Genomic DNA, 23554 nt, shown 5'->3' on the forward strand with positions numbered 1-23554 from the left:
TTCGAGCATAAGCCCTTCATCAGGAATAAGAGAGAGAGAGCCAAGCAGGCTGAGATAAAAGGTAGGGAGGAGGGACTAGGGGGAGGGGCGATGGAGGTGGGATAGGTGGAAGGAGGTCAAGGTGAGGGTGATAGGCCGGAGTGGGGTGGGGGCGGAGAGGTCAGGAAGAGGATTGCAGGTTAGGAGGGCGGTGCTGAGTTGAGGGAACCGACTGAGACAAGGTGAGGGGAGGGGAAATGAGGAAGCTGGAGAAATCTGAATTCATACCTTGTGGTTGGAGGGTTCCCAGGCGGAAGATGAGGCGCTCCTCCTCCAGCCGTCGTGTAGTTGTGTTCTGCCGGTGGAGGAGTCCAAGGACCTGCATGTCCTCGGTGGAGTGGGAGGGGGAGTTAAAGTGTTGAGCCACGGGGTGATTGGGTTGGTTGGTTCGGGCGGCCCAGAGGTGTTCTCTGAAGCGTTCCGCAAGTAAGCGGCCTGTCTCACCAATATAGAGGAGGCCACATCGGGTGCAGCGGATGCAATAGATGATGTGTGTGGAGGTACAGGTGAACTTGTGGCGGATATGGAAGGATCCCTTGGGGCCTTGGAGGGAAGTGAGTGTGGAGGTGTGGGCGCAAGTTTTCCATTTCCTGCGGTTGCAGGGGAAGGTGCCGGGGGGGGCGGTGGGGTTGGTGGGGGGTGTGGATCTGACAAGGGAGTCACGAAGGGAGTGGTCCTTGCGGAACGCTGATAGGGGAGGGGAGGTAAATATATCCCTGGTGGTGGGGTCCGTTTGGAGGTGGCGGAAATGGCGGCGGATAATACGTTGTATGCGCAGGTTGGTGGGGTGGTAGGTGAGAACCAGTGGGGTTCTGTCTTGGTGGCGGTTGGAGGAGCGGGGCTCAAGGGCGGAGGAGCGGGAAGTGGAGGAGATGCGGTGGAGGGCATCGTCGATCACGTCTGGGGGGAATCTGCGGTCCTTGAAGAAGGAGGCCATCTGGGCTGTGCGGTGTTGGAATTGGTCCTCCTGGGAGCAGATGCGGCGGAGACGAAGGAATTGGGAATATGGGATGGCGTTTTTACAGGGGGCAGGGTGGGAGGAGGTGTAGTCCAGGTAGCTGTGGGAGTCAGTCGGTTTATAATAGATGTCTGTGTTGAGTCGGTCGCCCGAGATAGAAATGGAAAGGTCTAGGAAGGGGAGGGAGGAGTCTGAGACAGTCCAGGTGAATTTCAGGTCGGGATGGAAGGTGTTAGTAAAGTTGATGAACTGTTCAACCTCCTCGTGGGAGCACGAGGCAGCGCCGATACAGTCATCGATGTAGCGGAGGAAAAGGTGGGGGGTGGTGCCAGTGTAGTTGCGGAAGATGGACTGTTCCACATATCCTACGAAGAGGCAGGCATAGCTGGGGCCCATGCGGGTGCCCACGGCAACTCCTTTAGTTTGGAGGAAGTGGGAGGATTGAAAAGAGAAGTTATTTAGGGTGAGGACCAGTTCAGTCAGTCGAAGGAGGGTGTCAGTGGAAGGGTACTGGTTGGTGCGGCGGGAAAGGAAGAAGCGGAGGGCTTTGAGTCCTTCGTGATGGGGGATGGAGGTGTACAGGGACTGGATGTCCATCGTGAAAATAAGGCGTTGGGGACCGGGGAAGCGAAAATCCTGGAGGAGGTGGAGGGCGTGGGTGGTGTCCCGAACGTAGGTGGGGAGTTCTTGGACTAAAGGGGACAGGACCGTGTCGAGGTATTGGGAGATGAGTTCGGTGGGGCAGGAGCAGGCTGAGACAATGGGTCGGCCGGGGCAGGCAGGTTTGTGGATTTTGGGCAGGAGGTAGAAACGGGCGGTGCGGGGTTGTGGGACTATGAGGTTGGAGGCGGTGGATGGGAGATCCCCTGAGGTGATGAGGTCCTGGATGGTCTGGGAGATGATGGTTTGGTGGTGGGAGGTGGGGTCGTGGTCAAGGGGGCGATAAGAGGAGGCGTCCGCGAGCTGGCGTTTGGCTTCAGCGGTGTACAGGTCAGTGCGCCAAACTACTACCGCGCCTCCCTTGTCTGCGGGTTTGATGGTGAGGTTGGGATTGGAGCGGAGGGAGTGGAGGGCTGCACGTTCTGAGGGTGAGAGGGGTGGACAGGTTGAGTCGGTTGATGTCACGGCGGCAGTTGGCTATAAAGAGGTCGAGGGCGGGTAGGAGGCCAGCACGGGGTGTCCAGGTGGATGGGGTGTGTTGGAGGCGGGAGAAGGGGTCGTCAGAGGGTGGGCGGGAGTCTTGGTTGTGAAAGTAGGCACGGAGGCGAAGGCGGCGGAAGAATTGTTCAATATCTCGCCGCGTGTTGAACTCATTAATCCGAGGGCGTAGGGGAACGAAGGTGAGGCCCCTGCTGAGGACTGATCTTTCATCCTCAGAGAGGGGGAGATCTGGAGGGATGGTGAAAATCCGGCAAGGCTGGGAGCTAGAACCGACTGACTCCCACAGCTACCTGGACTACACCTCCTCCCACCCTGCCCCCTGTAAAAACGCCATCCCATATTCCCAATTCTTTCGTCTCCGCCGCATCTGCTCCCAGGAGGACCAATTCCAACACCGCACAGCCCAGATGGCCTCCTTCTTCAAGGACCGCAGATTCCCCCCAGACGTGATCGACGATGCCCTCCACCGCATCTCCTCCACTTCCCGCTCCTCCGCCCTTGAGCCCCGCTCCTCCAACCGCCACCAAGACAGAACCCCACTGGTTCTCACCTACCACCCCACCAACCTGCGCATACAACGTATTATCCGCCGCCATTTCCGCCACCTCCAAACGGACCCCACCACCAGGGATATATTTACCTCCCCTCCCCTATCAGCGTTCCGCAAGGACCACTCCCTTCGTGACTCCCTTGTCAGATCCACACCCCCCACCAACCCAACCTCCACCCCCGGCACCTACCCCAGCAACCGCAGGAAATGTAAAACTTGCGCCCACACCTCCACACTCACTTCCCTCCAAGGCCCCAAGGGATCCTTCCATATCCGCCACAAGTTCACCTGTACCTCCACACACATCATCTATTGCATCCGCTGCACCCGATGTGGCCTCCTCTATATTGGTGAGACAGGCCGCTTACTTGCGGAACGCTTCAGAGAACACCTCTGGGCCGCCCGAACCAACCAACCCAATCACCCCGTGGCTCAACACTTTAACTCCCCCTCCCACTCCACCGAGGACATGCAGGTCCTTGGACTCCTCCACCGGCAGAACACAACTACACGACGGCTGGAGGAGGAGCGCCTCATCTTCCGCCTGGGAACCCTCCAACCACAAGGTATGAATTCAGATTTCTCCAGCTTCCTCATTTCCCCTCCCCCCACCTTGTCTCAGTCGGTTCCCTCAACTCAGCACCGCCCTCCTAACCTGCAATCTTCTTCCTGACCTCTCCGCCCCCACCCCACTCCGGCCTATCACCCTCACCTTGACCTCCTTCCACCTATCCCACCTCCATCGCCCCTCCCCCTAGTCCCTCCTCCCTACCTTTTATCTCAGCCTGCTTGGCTCTCTCTCTCTTATTCCTGATGAAGGGCTTATGCTCGAAACGTCGAATTCTCTATTCCTGAGATGCTGCCTAACCTGCTGTGCTTTGACCAGCAACACATTTGCAGCTGTGACCTCCAGCATCTGCAGACCTCATTTTTTACCCTTTTGTCCTGTATTTGTAAAAATCCTTTGGATTCTTCTTAACCCTATTTGCCAAAGCCATCTCATGTCCCTATTTTGCCCTCCTGATCTTTCTCTTAAGTTTACTCCTACTTCCTTTATACTCTTCTAAAGGATTCACTCGATCTATCCTGTCTATACCTGACATGTGCTTCCTTCTTTTTCTTAAATAAACCCTCAATTTCTTTAGCCATCCAGCATTCCCTACACCTACCAGCCTTCCCTTTCACCCTGACAGGAATATACTTTCTCTGGATTCTTGTTGTCTCATTTCTGAAGGCTTCCTATTTTCAAGCCATCCCTTTACCTGCGAACATCTGCACCCAATCAGCTTTCGAAAGTTCTTGCCTAATACCGTCAAAATTGGCCTTTCTCCAATTTAGAACTTCAACTTTTAGATCTGGTCTACCCTTTTCCATCACTATTTTAAAACAAATAGAATTATGGTCACTGGTCCCAAAGTGCTCCCCCACTGACACCTAGTCACCTGTTTGATAGCAAAATGTTTTACACACTATTATCTCAATATTTTGCTCCTTATTGAATCACTCACACTTGCAAGACTTTTCTAAAACCTGTGCGTTAACACTTAAACCTGAACCCTCAGGGGTAGGCAATGGCCGAGTGGGTTTATTGCTAGACTTTTAATCTAGAGAGGTTAATCCAATAATAACCTGGAAATTAGAGCCTAATGATGACCATGAAACCACTGCCACTTGTCAGGAAAAATCCATCTGGTTCACTAATATCCTTTAGTATATCTTTACCTGGTCAGGCCTACAAGACTCACTCACAGTTATGATTAACTCATAACTGCCCTCTGACTATTTAACGGTTCTCTCTCCGGTCTGGAGGCTTCTGGCCTCTATTCCTGATGAAGGGCTTTTGCCCGAAACGTCAAATTTTCCTGTTCCTCGGATGCTGACCTGCTGTGCTTTTCCAGCACCACTCTGATCTAAAGTCTAGTTTTCAGCATCTGCAGTCCTCGCTTTTGTTTAATAAATGCTACTCCAGTCCACGTTCCATAAATAATTATAAAAAAAACTCCTCCCTTAAATCAAATACTTTGCGAGAAGTAACAATTCAATGCTGCTCCTAAACAAGTCATTTCTCAAAGTGAAAACATATGCCAGTTAAAAAAAAATTCTAAATATTCTGGTGTTTGCCAATGGAACAAGTGGGGCATTAGTAAAGCACACGCTCACATTTCTATCAGTATCTTAGTAGCGGGTAAAGAATTTCAATATGCAAGCAGGAGCAAAATACAACGCACAAAATATAAATCTCTTCAACCGCCCGGACAGAAGTGCATCAATCACATGCTTTAAAACAGATTCAGATCTCGCCTTGCATCTCTGTTCACCCCGACATCAAACCAAAACATCATAAAATCCGGAAAAGCTACTTACCAATAATGTTAGGCACAAAAAGCAAGATTTTCAAGCCCATCTTGTAGATCTGTGCACCACGAAAGGAAACACTCACATTGGCAGGTGTAGGTTCGGATGATAATCCCGCAGCGGCTTCAATCACCGACTCACGTATTCATCAAACTGCAGTTCACTTGCGACTACCGTCAATCTTCACTGTTTCCTCCCTAAACTGAAATAATTTGTGAGTCAGTGCCTTTTGCAACCTCTGGGCAACTCACTTCTCCACAAAATTATAAAGACAAAGAACCAGGCAGCATGTCACCAGTGCAGCGATCAAAGACACGTCCCTCAAACTAAAACACCCAAATAAATTTGCAGCGGCGCCTCGATAATTTAATTCCTCGGGAGGAGGTGGAGCTGGAATCTCATGCGTCTTCCTCGCTGCAGCTGCCTAAGACCGTCACTTCCTCTATTTGCAAGATTTTCTAGAACCTGGAAACGCATTTTATTAATATTTTATGTTCAGAAAATAGTTTGCCGCCTTCTTGCCATTGTGACACAATATTTCTTGTGTTTTCTTTGTCGATTTTAATTCACAGTTCATATGTTCTTTTGTTTAGAGATTTGAATTGGTGAAAATAACATACTCGCAATAAAATAATTGAATAAATTGTATCACTCCATAGGGTCGCCTCGTGCATTTCTTTCCGCAAGGAAGAAAATTTCAGGAGTATGAGACTTTAAAAAAAAACGTATTCAGCGCAGTTACTTTTGATGGAGAAATTCTAAATCAGATCAAGTCATCTGATTTGTAATGTTTGAGACTATTTTCCCCAGACAAATTATTTGTCGTGTGCTTGGTTCTGTCTGGGAAACTGCATTCGCAGAAAGGTCGAAGACCAAGGCCCTCCTGCCTTTCGATTTGACCCAATTTGCTATTTTCAGCACTAGATCAATAAATGATTTGTTATATTTATTTAAAAGCTTTTGTTGGGGGCGGAGGCTGTTAAACTTTTGCCATTCGAAGTCTCTTGGAGTCAAAGGAGTCTTGTGGAGCTTAAAATGTAAATGCTGAATGTTCTTGACTGCTGAAGTATCCCTAGACTGGGAGGGAACATTCCTGTCTAGCAACTGTTCTGTGATGTCCATTCATCCATTGTCGTAACATCTACTTGGTCTCTCCAATATAACATGCCAAGGGGCATACTTGCCTGCAGCATATGGGATATACAACATTGGCAGAGTCACGAATACCTGCTGTACACGTGATGGGTGGTGTCCCCACATGTAATGGTAGTATCCATGTTGACACTCTGACAGTCTTGCAGTGGTTGCCATGACAGGGTTGTGTGGAGTAGTGGTTGATATTATCCAGAAGGCTGGGCAGTTTGCTGAAAACAGTGGTCTCTTTAAGGTTTGGCAGTTGGTTATAAGCAAGAGGTGGAGGTGAAGGTAAGATCGTGGCAAGGTGCTTATCCTCATCAATAATGTGGTGTAGGCTGCAAAGAACATGGCATAGTTTCTCCACTCACAGAAGTACTGAAGGCAAAGGGTACTCTATCGGTCATATCCCATGTCTGTCTAATGAGGAAGTCATCACAGTTTCTAGCTGTCACACGTCAGAACTGGTAATCAATGAGTTGAACACCGTATCCTGCTCTTATGAGGGCATCCATCAACACCTTAAGGTGTCCATCGCATTCCTCCTCATCTGAACAGATCCTGTTTGTGTGTAGGGTTTATCCATAGGGGATGGCTGTTTTAATATGTTTAGGATGGAAGCTAGAGAAGTGCAGGATCATGAGGTTATCCATGGGCTTGTGGTAGAGTGAGGTACTGAGGTGCCCATCCTTGATGGAGATGCGTGTATCAAAGAATGAGACTGATTCCAAAGAGTAATCCATAGTAAATCCAATGGTGGGATGAAACTTGTTGATATCACTGTGTAGTTGTTTCAGTGACTCCTTGTCATGGGTCCAGAGGAAAAAAATGTTGTCAATGTATTTGGTATATAGTGTTGGTCGGAGATCCTGTGCAGCAAAGACGTCTTGTTCTAACTTGTGCAAGAAAATGTTGGCATATTGGGGTGCAAATTTGGTCCCCATGCTGTCCATGTGTTTGGATAAAGAACGATTGATAAAAGGTGAAGATATTGTGGTCAAGGATGAAGCAGATGAGTTGTAGGATGGTGCTTGGAGATTGTCAGCTATTGGTATTGTGTACTGAGGGTTGAACAGTGATGTTGTCATTGTGTGGGTAGCTGGTGTAGAGTGCTGAAACATCCATTATGATGAAGAATGCTCCTGGTTCAACTGGTCTGTGGGTGCTGGGTTTCTGTGAGAAATCTGTAGTGTCATAACAGAAGCCACGTCAAGGGTTTTAAGAAGCCCTTGACGTGGCCAGAGAGGTTCTCATATAGGGTTCTATTGCCTGATACAATGGGACGTCCAGATATGTTGGCTTCGTGTATCTTCAGATGGCTGTACAAGTTCTGTATGCAAGAAGTATGTGGGATGAGAGTGTGTAGTGTACTCTGAAAGACTACATCAAAAGTCTTGATCAATTTGTATAGGTCACAGGTGTGTTCTTTGGATGGCTCGGTCAGTAGTTGCCTGTAGTGTTCCTGGTTGTTCAGTTATCGGTACACATCCTTGCAGTAGTCCATTCTATTCTGAATTATGATGGCTCCTCTTTTGACTGCTGGTTTGATGACAATGTTGTGATTAGTCTTGATAGTGCTGTGTTCTGATTGGGTGATGTTTTGCTTGACTTTGTAGGTGTAGCTGATGAATCTGGTGTTCACCCATTTCCTGACGGTTTGAGCATACATATCAATTTCAGGGCAGTGACCCTCCAGAGGGGTCCAAGTCAACTACATCTTTGGTTGTTCCATCACATTTCTCTCTGATCACTGTTCCAGTTCATTGGTTGTTTGATTGGGCTCACTGCTGACATCTTGGAAGAATTCTCAGAATGTTACTCATCTGATTAATTTCTCAGCGTTTGCTGTCAGACCAATGGGGTCCATTTGGACCAGTCTGACTCAAGGTTGGGATAAAGACAGTCTCTAACCTCACACCATTAAAGCATTATCTCAGCTGAGATGTCACCTTTTCTTTTATGAAAGCTTAAGTTATCTTGGGACTGTGACTTGAAAATCACAGTCTGGGTTTTACATATTAATCTATCAAAACCTGAATCCCCATTAGAAGTGATTAAAGACTTAAAAGCAATTTAGGTTTGTTCAATACATTGCATCAGTTGTATGACACTTTGATCTTTTACTATAAATGCTGTGTCCAATGACCCTGCCCCACTAGATACTTGACGACGGAGCAGCGCTTCAAAAGCTTGTACTTCCAAATAAACCTGTTGGACTATAAGCTGGTGTTGTGTGATTTTTAACGTTATTTTTTTCAAGTAGTTCCAACTACCACATTGAGCTCACTCAAATGTTGTTCTACATTTGAAATTTTGGAAATAACTAACCCAGTCACCTCTATATTTTACAAATTCCTGCACAATAGTTTATTTTCAGAGGTAAACTTGTGCTTGAAATTCACTTATCCCTCATGTCTACAGTTTAACTTCTTCCTCGGACACAATTCCTTTGTCTCCTTTGGTCAGGTCCAATTGTGCACTGTTATTTTTTGCTATGACTTTTGCAGAAGGTCCCTTCCCTTTTTAAGAGCAATTCAGGACAAGCAACAAATGTTGTCCTTTCCGGTGACACCTACATCCCATGAGGAAAAAGCACAATAGGAAAGTTGTTGGGAAAATTATAGTTCACTGACTGCACTCATTATACTCCATACTGCACTCTGGCCATGTTATATGTAATGCCTTCCATCAAAGCTCACAAAAGTATTAGTCATTGTTAAACTTCGCATGTGACTGTTGGATATTAATAATGGCATCCTATTTTTCTTGTGGGGACACAGGTTGGTTTGGCTCTGACTCAGTGGTTTATCTGAGTAGCTGCATGGTTGGCCCTACAGGTGATGCAAGCAAAAGTAGTTTAAATTTTTCTTGAAAATGATAGCTTAGATTTTCTAATTGGGCATGAGCCATCTGGCTAACTGGTAACCTATGGTCACATTGTATACTGATCTATGCCAGCTTCTCGGCCAGCATTCTTAAAATATTATTGGCAAGTGTACCTTGGGTTAGGTGACATCCAATCATTGGTTAAGCAAGGGCTGATAAATTATATATGCAGCATGCTCTAGAGTGTAGGAAACCAGGGCACTGCTAGGTTTTCTAATGCAGCGAGAGAGATACTGATATAAAGTATAACAGAGGTGAGGTTCCAGCTTTGACACAAATAGTACACAGAAAGGAACTGAAGCAACAGGGTAAGCAGTCACCACATCTGTCACTGCCAATTCCACCACCACAGTCTAATTAAATAAGTTTAATTATTCAATCAGGCAAGGTCAGAGAAATTAGACCAGAGAGAGAATAACAACAACTGGTGTCCCATGAACATGGAAACTTTTAATAAATGTGTGGAATGATTTCTTGATACGTTGTGGATGAAGTTTATCAAGGATGTTTTAAATGCAAAGAAAGGAACCCAGGTATTGGTTCAAGGAGGTTTGGTTTATCTTCCTTCTCATCAAATTGCATACTTCATTAAATTCCTGAAAAACTTATCAAGAGACTATATATTGCCACTCAGTACAGTTTATATGATGTCTCGGCTAAAGGTTTAGCAATGTTCTTATCAAGGGTCCTTTCTTTAAAAAAAGTGAAAAAAAATTGATGCAAACATTGACAACCCAATCAAAATGGGAAGTTAGAGGGAGAAGTCCATTACTTGCATTTGTACTGCTGCAACGCATTAGGTAGAACATGATAAATCCAGCAACATTTGCAATGTTACCCTATTAAAACAGGAGGCGAAAGAGTGTGTGGTTTATTTTTCATTGATGCTCAGAGGCCTGTGGTGTTCCTATTCAAATTTTAATTAGCTTGGGAATTAATTAAAACTTTGAAGCAGCATTTTGTAAAACACTTTTATGACATTAAGTCTGATGATATGCAAACTGTGGCCATAGATGAAGTCCTCAATATCAGGTTCTTGGCAGCAATGTCTGAAAGCATACATATTCTGATCCCATATTCTAATTTCTCTCAAATTTTCTTCTTGAATTGTAACGTGAATCCTTTAAAGCTTTCATTTTAAGCTTGATTTGAAATCCATCCTCCCACATAGTTTCTATTTATGTCAAAGGAATACTGGCCATATCAATGCCTCCAAATTCTTCTTCAAATATTAAAGCAAACTGCTGCAGGTTGGAATCATTGATTTTGCAGCACCTGGAGGGGCTAATATTAAGTCAGTACAAATAAACACTCTTTGAACTATGCTCTAATAAACAGAGTTCCTTTCAGAATTGAGGACTGCTGGAACAAGTGCAATAGATTTAATTGGACTGTTTAGGAAAAGCAACAACATGGAGCTCTTCTGCCACAGTGATAATGTCCCTTCCTCTGGAACAGGAGGCCCAGATTTAAGATTCAGCATTCCAGAGATGTGTTATAACAGGGATGAACAGGTTGATTAAAAATATCCACTTAGGTGTGTATATTTTAAATAGTACTTGGGCATGTTTATCAGAAATGATAGAGATATTTAATGTGCTGATGTTCCTGGGCTATTATCAAATTCTAGCATAGAATATTGGATGTTCCATAGCCATGATTACCAATTGCATAGACTTGAAAATTACCTCAAATTATATTCAGATTAAACATTATAAATGTTCTGACAATCCATAACCTCCTGCATTGTTCTGATCAATCTGTCCTGAACCTTCTGTTTCCCACCCAAGCAAGGAAAAGAAAAATATATCTATCCAGACTGTAATTGATTTAGTTCAGTTGGCTGGATAGTTGGTTTACAGAGCAGTTTGAGGCCAACAGCACGGATTCAATTCCCATCACCGGTTTGAGGTTACCAGGAAGGACTCTTCTTCCCTCGCTTGAGGTCTGGTAGCCCTCAGGTTAAATCACCACCAAAATTACAGTAGCCCCTATGGTCTGGTAAGACTATGGAGGCACAACAACAAGCCAGATACTATCCATCTTTAAAACAAAAGATCTGTTTTTGAGGATTCAGCAAAGCCAAGCTTGCCAATAATTTGAATTAGAAAAAGCATAATACCAACAATGGTAAGCTAATTAACAAATTTTAACTTGGAAATATTTGGTAAATGCTAAATTTTGGTGTGCTCATAATAAATTTTTATATATCTGATGAATGAATGTCAAGATTCAATTGTAATTACAATATTAATTCAGAAGCCTACATACAGTGTCAAGTTCTGTGAAGTAGGGCAATATCAACGTTATAGGGTCACACAGCATGGAAACAATTGCTTCAGTCCAACTTGAAAGCATCAGACATCCCAATCTGACCCTGTCCCATTTGCCAGTATTTGGTCCATATCTCTCTGAATCCTTTCTATTCATTTACCTATCTATACATCTTTTACATGTTGTAATTGTACCTGCCTCCACCACTTCCTCTGGCAGCTTGTTCCCTGCACGCACCACCCTCTGCTTGAAAAAGTTATTTCTCAGGTCCCTTTTAAATCTTTCCCCTCTCACCTTAAACCTATGTCCTCTCATTTTGGACTCTCCTAACGTGGAGAAATGTTGAAAAGAATAAGATAGAACTTTAAAAATATATATAAATTAATAATACAACAGTTAAGTGACACCACAATTGTACTTTTAAAATGCTATTATAGAAAGAAGGGAAGGTTGAAATGCATAAAAGTGCAGATTTGAAACCTTGAAGTGAATGAGCTCAAGCAGAAGTCATAAGATGGGTTTGGTTTCAGTACTCTAATGATGCAGGAAGAAAGGAAAAACATTTAAACTAACATATTTGGTTAAATACTTTGTTCTCTTATCCCTATGTGATGTAGTGTTTTCAACAAAATCTTGATATGTAGCAAACAAAACACAAAAAATTGGAAATGCAGGAAATCACAAAAAACAAAAAATACTTGCAGCATTTAGTAAGTTAAGTAACATTGGAAAGAATCGACAAATTAACATTTCAGACCAGACCTTTCTTTAAGACGAAGCATTGCATCTCGATATGTAAAACACTGATAGCCTTGACATCCAGTGCTGGTTTAGTAAACCCTGACATCTAGTGGTTTTTTTTGCAAATTCTTAATGCCAAATTTTCATTTAGTAAGTTCCTACAACTTGAAAAGTGTAGTCTTGTGACTCAAAATTTCACTATTCCTGAAGTTACTAACAGAACAAGATGGTGATCATCTGCAGCACATGGGAGGGATGCTCTGTCTCCATTGTGGATAAAAACCTGGTTATCAGATGTTATACCCTCATTGTTGCTGCACCTGATGTGGGTCTGACCTATTCCTCACTCCTGTTTCATGGCAATCATCCAAGCCATCTTCTGATTTGTATAAAGGTTGAAAGTGAACAGTATTTTCTGGCACCTGATGTATAAATCTCTAGGAAGAGGGAAAAATTCATACCCAATATTGGCCTCATCCTAATGGCTATCTTTCTGTGTGGCTGTATCAAGTTGTATGTAGTTCCTTGATATGAACCAAATGTTATGAGGAGGTTCTGCAGTTTCTGGCATTCTAAAGTAAGGGTCTGACCACAGTGCTGTGAAATGTTTGAAGTAGTTGGACCATGTGTTACGACCTTTAACTACCTCCATCACACAGTAGTCAAGAGCTGACATTCTAGAATCTATCAATAAAAAAGGGTAGATCTGCAGTGACTATGCCCCACCTGTATGTTGAAAGGTATTTTATTTCAGTAATTTTTATTGAATATCAGTACCACATATTCTTATTAAATAATTAATCTCCCCCAGCCCCTTGACATGAGCCTGAATCAATCACCAAATCCCAGTACAAGTCACCATTTAAAATTGTGTAGTCATTATTAGGGTACTCCTTAAACATTGAAAAAAGCACCAATAATGTAGCTTCTCTCTAACTCCCAGGACACAAATCATGACAACCTAAATGTTTGAGATGGGGCTTGTCAATGCTGTCCACTAGTTAGAATGAAAACACTACCAGCTGCTCACATAGTGGTAACTGGTTCAGAAATTTGGTCCAAAATCAATTTACATTTGTCTGTAAGTATTTTCAATTTGTCACAGATGACAGGTAGGAGAGAAAATAGTAGAAGATTAGCATCATTAGCATCTTATTCAATTTGTAAAAAAACAAAAATCAGTTATTGAAATTCATTAGTGGGATATGGGCTTTTTTGGCTAGGATATCATTGCCCACCCTGAATTGCCCAGAGAAGGCAGTGGCACGTTGCCTTCCTGAACTGCTGCTGGTTTTGTGAAGACCTAGAGTGCTGTTATAAAGAGAGTTCCAGGATTTTGACCCAGTGACAGCGAAGCAACGGAGATACAATTCCAAGTCAGGATGATGTGAGTCTTGGAATGAACCTTACAGGCAATATGTGTGCCCATGCATCTGTGCCATGGCCTTCCAAGGGATAGAGGTCACATGTTGGAAAGATGCTATGAAAGGAGTCTTGGTGGGTTTCTACAGTGTATCTTGTAGATGACACACACTTAGTCATAGAGTCATAGAGACGTACAGCATGGAAACAGACCCTCCGGTCTAACCCGTCCATGCCGACCAGATATCCCAACCCAATCTAGTCCCACTTGCCAGCACCCAGCCCATATCCCTTCAAACCCTTCCTTTTCATGTAGCCATCCAAATGCCTCTTAAATGTAGCAATTGGACCAGCCTCCACCACTTCCTCTGGCAGCTCATTCCATACATGTACCACCCTCTGTGTGGAAAAAGTTGCCCCGTAGGTCTCCTTTATATTTTTTCCCTCTCACCTTAAACCTATGCCCTCTAGTTCTGGACTCCCTGACCCCAGGGAAAAGACTTTGCCTATTTACCCTATCCATAGTGCTAAAGGGAGTGAATGTTGTGGATGAAGTGTTAATGAAGCAGGCTGTTTGTTTCTTGATGGTTTTGAGCATCTCGAGTATGTTTCGAACAGTACACATTCAGGTAAGTGGTGAATATCCCATCACACTCATAACTTGTACGTTGCAGATAATTGGCAGACATTGGACAGACAAGAGGGGAGTTTCCTGTGACAGAATTCCTCGTCTCTAACCTGATATTGTAACCATAGTATTTATATGCTGTTCCAGTTCAGTTTCTGGTCAGTGGTAACCCCCAGAATGTTGACAGTTAAAGTCTCAGTGATGGTAATACCATTGAATGTCAAGATCTAATGATCAGATTCTCTCTTGATGGAGATGGTCATTTGTCTTGTGTGAAACGAATGTTACTTGTCAATGATCAGCCCAAGCCTGAATATTGTCTCGCTTCTGCTGCATATACAAAGACTGATTTGGTAGTGGGGAATTGTGAATGATGCTGAACACAGTGTAATCATCTCTGAGTACCCCTACTTCTGACCTCGATAAGGAAGGAAGATCATTGATATTGCAGCAGAGGATGTTTGCTCCTCCTTACTAACCTGAGGAACTCCTGCAGTGATGTCCTGGGGCTGAGAAGATCAATTTCCAACAACCACAATCATATTCCTTTGTGCGAGATTAAACTTGTGATTTGTACTGATGTCTTGGGTTTCACTATTGTTGGGATGGGAATATTTGTCAAGCTTCCATCTCCGGTTAGTCATTTAATTACCTATCATCATTCATGACTGAATGTGACAGGGATGCAGAGTTTATAGCCCATCCCTCAATTGTGGGATTGCTTAGCTCTGTCTATTGCATGCTGCTTCCTCTGTTTGACATGCCATCAGTCCTGTGTTGTAGCTTCACCAGATTGACACCTCATTTTTAGTTATATGCTGTTCCTGGCATGTCCTCTTGTACTCTTGTTTGAACTAGGGTTGATCTCCTGGTTTGATGTTAATGGCAGAGTGAGGAATATGCCAGGCATTGAGGTTATAGATTGTATTGGAGTGCAATTCTGCTGCTGCTGATGGCCAAAAGAGCATTTCGTGGATGCGTTATTTTGAGTGCTAAGTCTGTGTGAGGTCTGCCCCATTTAGCATAGTGGTATTGTCACACAACATATTAGAGGGTGAAAAATGATGTGATGACAGGACTTTATCTCTAGAAGAACTATCTGATGGTCACTGCAACTGAGGCTGCCAAGGATAGATGCATCAGCAACACTTAGATTGATAGGGATGATGTCAAGTATGTTTTCTTTCTTAATGGTTCCCTCATTACTTGCCACAGACTTAACAACTTTGTCCTTTACAACTTGACCAGCAGTCATTGTCTCAAGCCACTCTTGATGATGAACATTGAAATCATACACCCAGAGTATATGCTGTGATCTTGAAACTCTTAGCGCCTCTTCCAAATAGTGATAACATTTAATAGCACTGATAAATCATATGGGCAGGGTGGTTACATAGCAATAACTGGGTGGTTTCATTACCCATGTTTCACTTGATGCCATGAGGTATCATAGTGTCCAGTGTTAATGCTGAGGATTTCCATGGCAGCACTTTTCCATCTGTATTCCACTGTGCAGTCACCTCTGGTGGGTCTTTTCAGCCAGTGAGTGGGACAGGACAGGTCATAACGAGGATGGTGATGGTGATCTCTGGGACATTGTAAGTAATGGGTATGACTATTCCAGGCTGTGGCTTGACTAGTTTGTAGGGCAGCTCTTCCAACTTTGCTCGAGTCAACAGCACCATGTTTGCCATTGTCATTTTTGGTGCCTAGGTTGATGCCTGTACAATCTGTCTGGTTTCATTCCTTTGTTTAGATGTAACAGCAGTTTGGTATGACTGACTGGCCTGTCAGGCCATGTAAACCAGATCCAGTAAGGATAGTCAATTTCCTTCCCTAAAGAACAGCATTAAACCAGATAGAATTTGACAATTATCAACATGGTTAGACCAGCAAATAAAATAGTAGATTTTATTGAATTCAGATTTGATTATTTGCTATGTTAAAATTTAAACCCATGTCTCTTGAGAATTATCCCAATGGCAAGATCAGTACACGATCACTTCCATTTAATAAATAGCATTATAGTAACATTAGCTGCAAATGTGTTGCTGGTCAAAGCACAGCAGGTTAGGCAGCATCTCAGGAATAGAGAATTCGACGTTTCGAGCATAAGCCATGAAGGGCTTATGCTCGAAACGTCGAATTCTCTATTCCTGAGATGCTGCCTAACCTGCTGTGCTTTGACCAGCAACACATTTGCAGCTGTGATCTCCAGCATCTGCAGACCTCATTTTTTACTTATAGTAACATTAGTTTGGTTAGCTTGAAGAAACACTGTATTTTACAGAACCAAGAACCTTTTCCCAAATTTCAATGTCTTACAGAATTTTCCCCAAACTATATATTGTTAACGGTGTCCATTTAAAAACACCCACACACTAAACTCACATTGCCATGCACTTAAGTACAGAAGAATTAGGAGCACGAGCAGACTATTCAATCCCTTGGGCCTGCTCTGCCATTTGATGATTATGGCTGATCTCATTTTGCCTCAACTCCACTTTCCTGCCTGCTCTCCATAATTAGTGACACCACAAAACATGTAGTAAATCTCACTGACCATGTACTATCTGAAAGTTTGTCGTGGTATATAGTTTCAACTTTTGTGTGCCTTCATCCCACAAATGTGAAGAGGTATTTACTGCATTTAAACTCATTTACTACCACGTTTTCTACCATGAATCAGTGTCTAATGAAGACAGTGAATCTTTGAAAGCACACTTAGCTGGCATAACTCAGACATGTTGCAGCTTTGAACAAACTGTCTGAATTTCACATGGAACATGAATGTCAGATGGTGTTGCAAGGTCTCAAGGTCAATCTAAATAAATATATATATAATACATGTATAAAAAATTATGTATGCCAGTCATGATTATATCAACAATGCACGTCTTTAATGGCATGTCCAAAATTATGTCCACTAGACCTGCCATTCAGCATAACTAAAGATCCTTACTCAAAAGCGAAGTAAATTGAAAAAAAAAATTGCTGGTCTTTGTTAGGGCAATGGGTTGCTGGTGATATATATGGTAGGGTTTGTCCTCAAAGCTCCCTATCACATGGTCCACACATGAATGAGCAGCCCAAGACAAATAAAAGTGATCTCCCTTTACACCCTGACTAATGACTGGTTCTCCACAACAAGAACTGGTCAAATGACTGAATGAAATGGTACAACCATTCCTGAGCAAGTTTTTAATTTCCACAGTTAAGGATTCCTTCACATTACGGAAGGTGGTTATGAAGTGTCAGTGTCACTCATAATCAACAATCACTAGACTAATGTTCTGAGGCCATGGGTTTGAAAGCCACCATCGTGAAATTTGACTTTAGTAAAATTTAGTAAACAGACACAAAAAGCTAACCTAGTGGTGTCCATTGTAAACCACTAGTTTACTAATTTTGTTTACGGAAGGAAATCTGCCATCTTTAGCTGTGCCTAAAATCATTTTTTGAAATGGAACAGTCAAATAGGTTCCCTTTGTTTGATGTCCTAGTTGAAACATCTTCCAGGGGTTCTCAACTCCAATTTCCACAAATCTATGTTCACTCGTCAGTATACACATTGAGATTCCTGCAATTTCATAGGTGAACTTGGCCTTAACTAAAATGTTAAAAATATTACCTGAGCTATTTGTTCAACTTACAAACTTGTTGCTGAAATGGAGTTCATCCCCTTGAATTTGTGTTCTTGCTAATTGTCCCGAATGCAAGATAAAAAACTTTGACAAAATGGGTGTTTTTTCCAGCAATACTCAAGTTCTGTAGTACAAATAACTAAGTACATAAGTTGAAAGCTAAGTTAAATCACTCAATTTCCTGTTTATGGAATCATCAAAGCATTCAAAATATAAAGTTAAAAATCACACATCACAAGGTTGTAGACTAACAGGTTTATTTGGAAGCACCAGCTTTCAGAGTGTTGCTCCTTCATCAGGTGGATAAAACACATAATGAATAGTGTTTTAAATAAAATTATGTCTTCAAATCATTCAGGAAAGAAGGCAGCCTGCAATTATTAGTTGAGTTGTCTATGGGAACATAGATCTTTCCTGAATTAATTCAGTCAAGATACAGTCCAGGTCAGTGATATGTTTACGTAAACATTAATGGAAATTGTATTTCCGTCCTTAGCATTGAATGTCAACACTTTATACTTTCATTATATATTCTCACTAACCAAGCCAATTCAGAATCAAATAGCACCAAAATCAAATGCTTTTGATTTATTTTGTTTATTATGTTTCAGAAAAAATTAAGGCAGAAGACTTACCAAAAAAGGGCCAATAAGAGGTGGTTTTCACATATTTGAACTCTTAACCTTTTTGAAAACAAGGCCACTATGTTCAGGTGAAGGCATTCCACGCTTGCCATGGAAGTTAATGAGATCAGTGGTATCTTGCCAGCACCATGCTCCTGACTAAGTGTCTTCCCCGTCACTACTGGATCCATTTGAAGCATTATACAGGCAAAGCTTTGAATCCCCTTTCTGTTTCCTTAATTTCAATAGGATAATGCTCACCATTTTTTGCCTTTTTTCATTCTGTCCCACAGATCCATTACAGTAATGGGTAGCACTGGAAGAGGAAGATGATACAAAAACACTGACATCTTGTTCACCATGTAATGTTTTATATTGAAATATACAGAACATCAGAATCATTAGGATAGTGAAGAGTATTGACAAGTACATTGATCATTTCATTATTGCATACAAATTCTTGCTTGCCATTCAACTTCACTAAGCAAAATTCTAAATCAACTAAGAAATTTGACAAATGTTTCAAAGATCCAACTGAAATGTTTAACATCAACACAGCAGTAAATAACAATGAGAACATTGACGCTGAGACTGAGTGGAAGATTTTATACAACATTGCATACCAGTCTGCAAATGTCACTATGCGCTTTATGAAGGAAGTACACTGGGTTTTGAACAATATCGGAATGTGGGTATCATTGTTAAGAATGCCAACTATTTCCCATCCCTAGTTTCCCTTATAAGGGCACCCTGGAAGTTTAAGGTCACTTTTAATGATACCAGCTTTTGTATTTTTGAGGCATTTTAAAAATGAAATCAAATTCTTAAAATTGTCATGATGGTATTTGAACCATTTTGAGGAAAACAAAAGACAGCATTGATCATGTCCCTTTCCCCTTAGTGCCACTCCTACTAGAATTCTGCTACTAATGTCAGTCAATCTGGTCTCTGCCGGATGACCATTCTTATAAACACAAAAATTCTTAACTTTAAGACCAGGATTATTTATTTATGCAACAAAACTCAGAGAGGAATATTGCTGAGAAGAGACAAAATGAATGACAATGAGAGCAGTGGCAACAAAGAGGCATATGATTGTATGGGAAGAAGGGAACAACAAATGGAGATTCAGAAATGGTGGCAAAAGAGGGAAAAAGATAGGAATGAAAGTAAAAGAGAACAAGTGGAAATGGATGGCATTGAAAGAGAGAAGGAAAGGGGAAATTGAATGCAGAAGGAGAAAGGCAGAAACTAGAAAGAACATGAGGAGCAAAAAGGAACAAAACTTTGAGTGATTGGGAGAAAGGAAACAGAATTCCAGCAATATCTGAAAGGGGAAGACCGGAAAATGTTTCTGTTAGATTGACTTAAATGATATTCAACAAATCGATAAGATTATATATCTTTGAAATACAGGGCTGATTAGAGCTGTAGAAATACAAAATCTCAATTCATAGAAAACTTAAGTGAAGGAATAAATCTTTGAGAAAATAGAAAAAAGAAAGAATGGATAGTAACCAGTGGATTTAGATTCACCATCTGCATGTTCCTTTCAGTTACATGGGGCCAGTTAGCTCAGGTGGTTAGACAATTGGTTTGCAATTAGTAAAAAGTGAGGTCTGCAGATGCTGGAGATCAGAGCTGAAAATGTGTTGCTGGTTAAAGCACAGCAGGTTAGGCAGCATCCAAGGAACAGGAAATTCGACGTTTCGGGCCAGAGCCCTTCATCAGGAATGAATGGTTTGCAATGCAGAGTGACACCAACCATGCACATTCAAGTCCCACTCTGTCAATATTGCCCCTTGCTTGAGGCATGGTGATTTTCAGGGTTAAACTCTCTCACCAATAACTTTTCTCTAATGCGAAGTGGGACTATGGTGACTTTACAGTTGTAGCTGTGTACTACAGAGTTCAAGGTCAGCTCTATAAATGAAATGCAACTTGGAAGTTTCCATCCACTGTTCAGCTTATTTATTCTGTTACACTTTATTTGTCTTCAATTATAAACACATTAATAAAAATTAAATGTTTCTTTAGGCTTGCCATAACTGCGATTGACCAGTGTGTTTCCCTAAACAAGGGTTCAGGAACATCCACATGGAAGTGAGTCTTGGAGGACAGTGCATAATGTTATGACATGGAGACAGCCAAATCAAATCAGCCTCTCTATTCCTGTATTCACAACACAGTAAAATTAAAATAGTCAATGACTCAAAATTGACCCTAATAGTTTCTAACCAGACTTTCTGAATAACTAGTCTCAGACTTTGTGAATAATCAATACCAGACACCAGGTTTATAACTTAACAATTTGTTTATAATACAGCAACTTTAGCTCAGCAAAGTTAAACAACCAAATAATTAAATTAAGCCTATGATTTAAATACAACAACCTTTGTTTTCAGGCCCATTCCCACATAAGACAACCAGATCAACAAGTTAAGGAATATTTTCAAAAAAAAAGGAACAAAACAAAATAGCCAAATTACTTAAGCAGTTTCCATAATGCATTGTTTCACAGGTATGTGGGATTGTCTCTTGATTGATTACCTGAAGATGTCAATCAGTGCCACCTTTTCCAATTCATCTTTAGGAAGATTAATAATACTTGTAACTTAGTTTCTATTCTCTGAACTTCCAAAGAATGGTAATGGGAGGTTAGGCATGCAATTTCTAAATCTTCATGCTGCAGTGACAATAGCCAAACTTCTTCTCTCAGAGACTACCAATTCAAAACAGAACAAAAACCTCCAACCCCTCACTGTGTTTGATCATCATGCTCTCTCCCAGACTTGCTGGCACCTATTCCCAGGTACTGACCACATTAATGACCAAACAGCTGCTATCCAGTTAAGCATACTGCCACTCTTGAGTCCAAGAGTTTACAGAGTTCTTTGATCACAAACCAAGCTGCAAATAGCTTTCAGACCTGGCCTCAAAAATAATCAACACCTGATCAGATCTCTTTTCCTTAACACAAGCTGCTGCTCACAGTCCGGGAGACACCTTTCAGCTCCAACCAAAATTAAAAAACAAAAACAAAATAATTAAAAATCAGTGAGGATTCTAACAACAAGTGGACACCACCATCAAGAAAGAGTCTTCAAAAAATTTCAAGACTTTGAAGTTATTCCTAATCTGAATGGTTGACATTTTGATCGCCAAAACTGCAGTCTGTGTTGAGAAGATTGCTCCTCATATCCAAAATTACATAAATCCTTTCCAAAACCTCTAGGAACAAGATGTGGGACATAGGTAATGCAAGGTAAATGAACTCACACCAGTGTGCAATTGTTTCAGCCAAGAGCTGAGTTAATAAGAATGAAAACTATGTGAAGGAAATATATAATTGTTTTTGTATTAGCTAAAATGTGCCTGCAAACAATGGTAGATGTTTCAGACAAATAGATCAGGTGCTGTGAGGGGAGGGGGTTAAGCTAGATATGCCTGTACAAACAGTTACAGGCATCTGTTTCCCGCTTCAGCAAAAAAAAACACAATCAAGAGGTCATAAGGCTCAGTGTAAATAACGAATAAAAGGAAATATTGCTTTGGCAAGTACGGAAACAGATGGCAGTGAAGAAGGACATAGATTGCAAGTTGTCCCTCCACACCCTGCCCTTGGGCAGTGTGTGCCTAAGCACGTAATCTGATAATTCACTTAACAGGGCCTCCGCAAACCCAAAGAAGTGTCTCGATACACAAAATATGCACAATGCACTAATACAAATGCACTTGCACAACTGTGCACCCACAACTGAATTTCAATCCCAAGTGACTAAAATAGACTACTTTTTGCATACAACAGTACGTTTTGGCATAATTGATTGAACGATAGAAAATGAAAAACTTTCTTTCAGATATTATCATTATTAAAAGACTATTATGAATTCAGGACTGAGTAACTTCATTTCCTTACCTTCATAGTATTCCTCCTGTTCTAATATTATGACAAAAATAACAAGGATTCTGTGTTTATTGTCAGGAGTAGCAGTTGTTTACAGATAATCATATCATCTTTGTTTTTTGGTTGCAAAATGTAAATCTTTTTTTTAAATCATCACCAGCTAAGTACATTAATCAAAACGGATACAGGTATTAGCATTTATAAAGTATCTTACCACCTCATCTCAAAATGCTTCATGCAACATATTATTTTCTTTTGGTGGGTACTTAGCATTATGTATTCAGACACTGCAGCAATTATGTAGCATGAACATTCCATAAGCATCATCAAAATAAATGACAATTTAATCTGACAGTACTGTGTGAATAAGGAACAGGATGTCAATTATAGAGTCATAGAGAGGTACAGCACAGAAACACACTTTTGGTCCAACTCATCCATACTGACCAGATATCATAACCTAATCTAGTCCCACTTGCCAGCATTTGGCCCATCCACCTGGACACCCCGTGCTGGCCTCTTACCCGCCCTCGATCTATTTATAGCCAACTGCCGCCGCGACATTAACCGACTCGACCTGTCCACCCCTCTCACCCACTCCAACCTCTCACCCTTAGAACGTGCAGCCCTCCACTCCCTCCGCTCCAACCCCAACCTCACCATCAAACCGGCAGACAAGGGAGGCGCGGTAGTAGTTTGGCACACCGACCTTTATATCGCTGAGGCCAAACGCCAGCTCGCGGACGCCTCCTCCTATTGCCCCCTTGACCATGACCCCACCTCCCACCACCAAACCATCACCTCCCAGACCATCCATAACCTCATCACCTCAGGGGATTACCCATCCACCGCCTCCAACCTCATAGTCCCACAACCCCGCACCGCCCATTTCTACTTCCTGCCCAAAATCCACAAACCTGACTGCCCGGCTGACCCATTGTCTCAGCCTGCTCCTGCCCCACCGAACTCATCTCCGCGTACCTCGACACGGTTCTGTCCCCTTTAGTCCAAGAACTCCCCACCTACGTTCGGGACACCACCCACGCCCTCCACTTCCTCCATGATTTTCGTTTCCCCGGTCCCCAACGCCTTATCTTCACGATGGACATCCAGTCCCTGTACACCTCCATCCCCCATCACGAAGGACTCAAAGCCCTCCGCTTCTTCCTTTCCCGCCGCACCAACCAGTACCCTTCCACTGACACCCTCCTTCGACTGACTGAACTGGTCCTCACCCTGAACAACTTCTCTTTCCAATCCTCCCACTTCCTCCAAACTAAAGGAGTTGCCAT

At 42.5% G+C, this 23554-nt stretch overlaps 1 protein-coding gene across 3 annotated transcripts in view; it reads right to left on the reverse strand.

The window, feature by feature from the left end:
- The window catches only part of si:ch1073-145m9.1 (uncharacterized), a 158481-nt gene that overhangs the window by 83894 nt on the left and 51033 nt on the right, over nt 1-23554 (reverse strand). For 2 of the 3 annotated variants that reach the window (XM_060848115.1, XM_060848113.1), the window contains exons 3-4: nt 18617-18671; nt 5073-5265 (exon numbers count right to left, since the gene is read on the reverse strand). In XM_060848115.1, coding sequence (XP_060704098.1) covers nt 5073-5112 — 40 coding nt within the window. In that variant the 5' untranslated portion in view covers nt 5113-5265; nt 18617-18671. The remainder of the gene's footprint in view (nt 1-5072; nt 5266-18616; nt 18672-23554) is intronic. The other variant, XM_060848114.1, reaches the window with a different exon arrangement.

Source organism: Hemiscyllium ocellatum, chromosome 31 (assembly GCF_020745735.1).
Source record: "Hemiscyllium ocellatum isolate sHemOce1 chromosome 31, sHemOce1.pat.X.cur, whole genome shotgun sequence".
In the NCBI taxonomy this organism is placed as follows: domain Eukaryota; kingdom Metazoa; phylum Chordata; class Chondrichthyes; order Orectolobiformes; family Hemiscylliidae; genus Hemiscyllium; species Hemiscyllium ocellatum.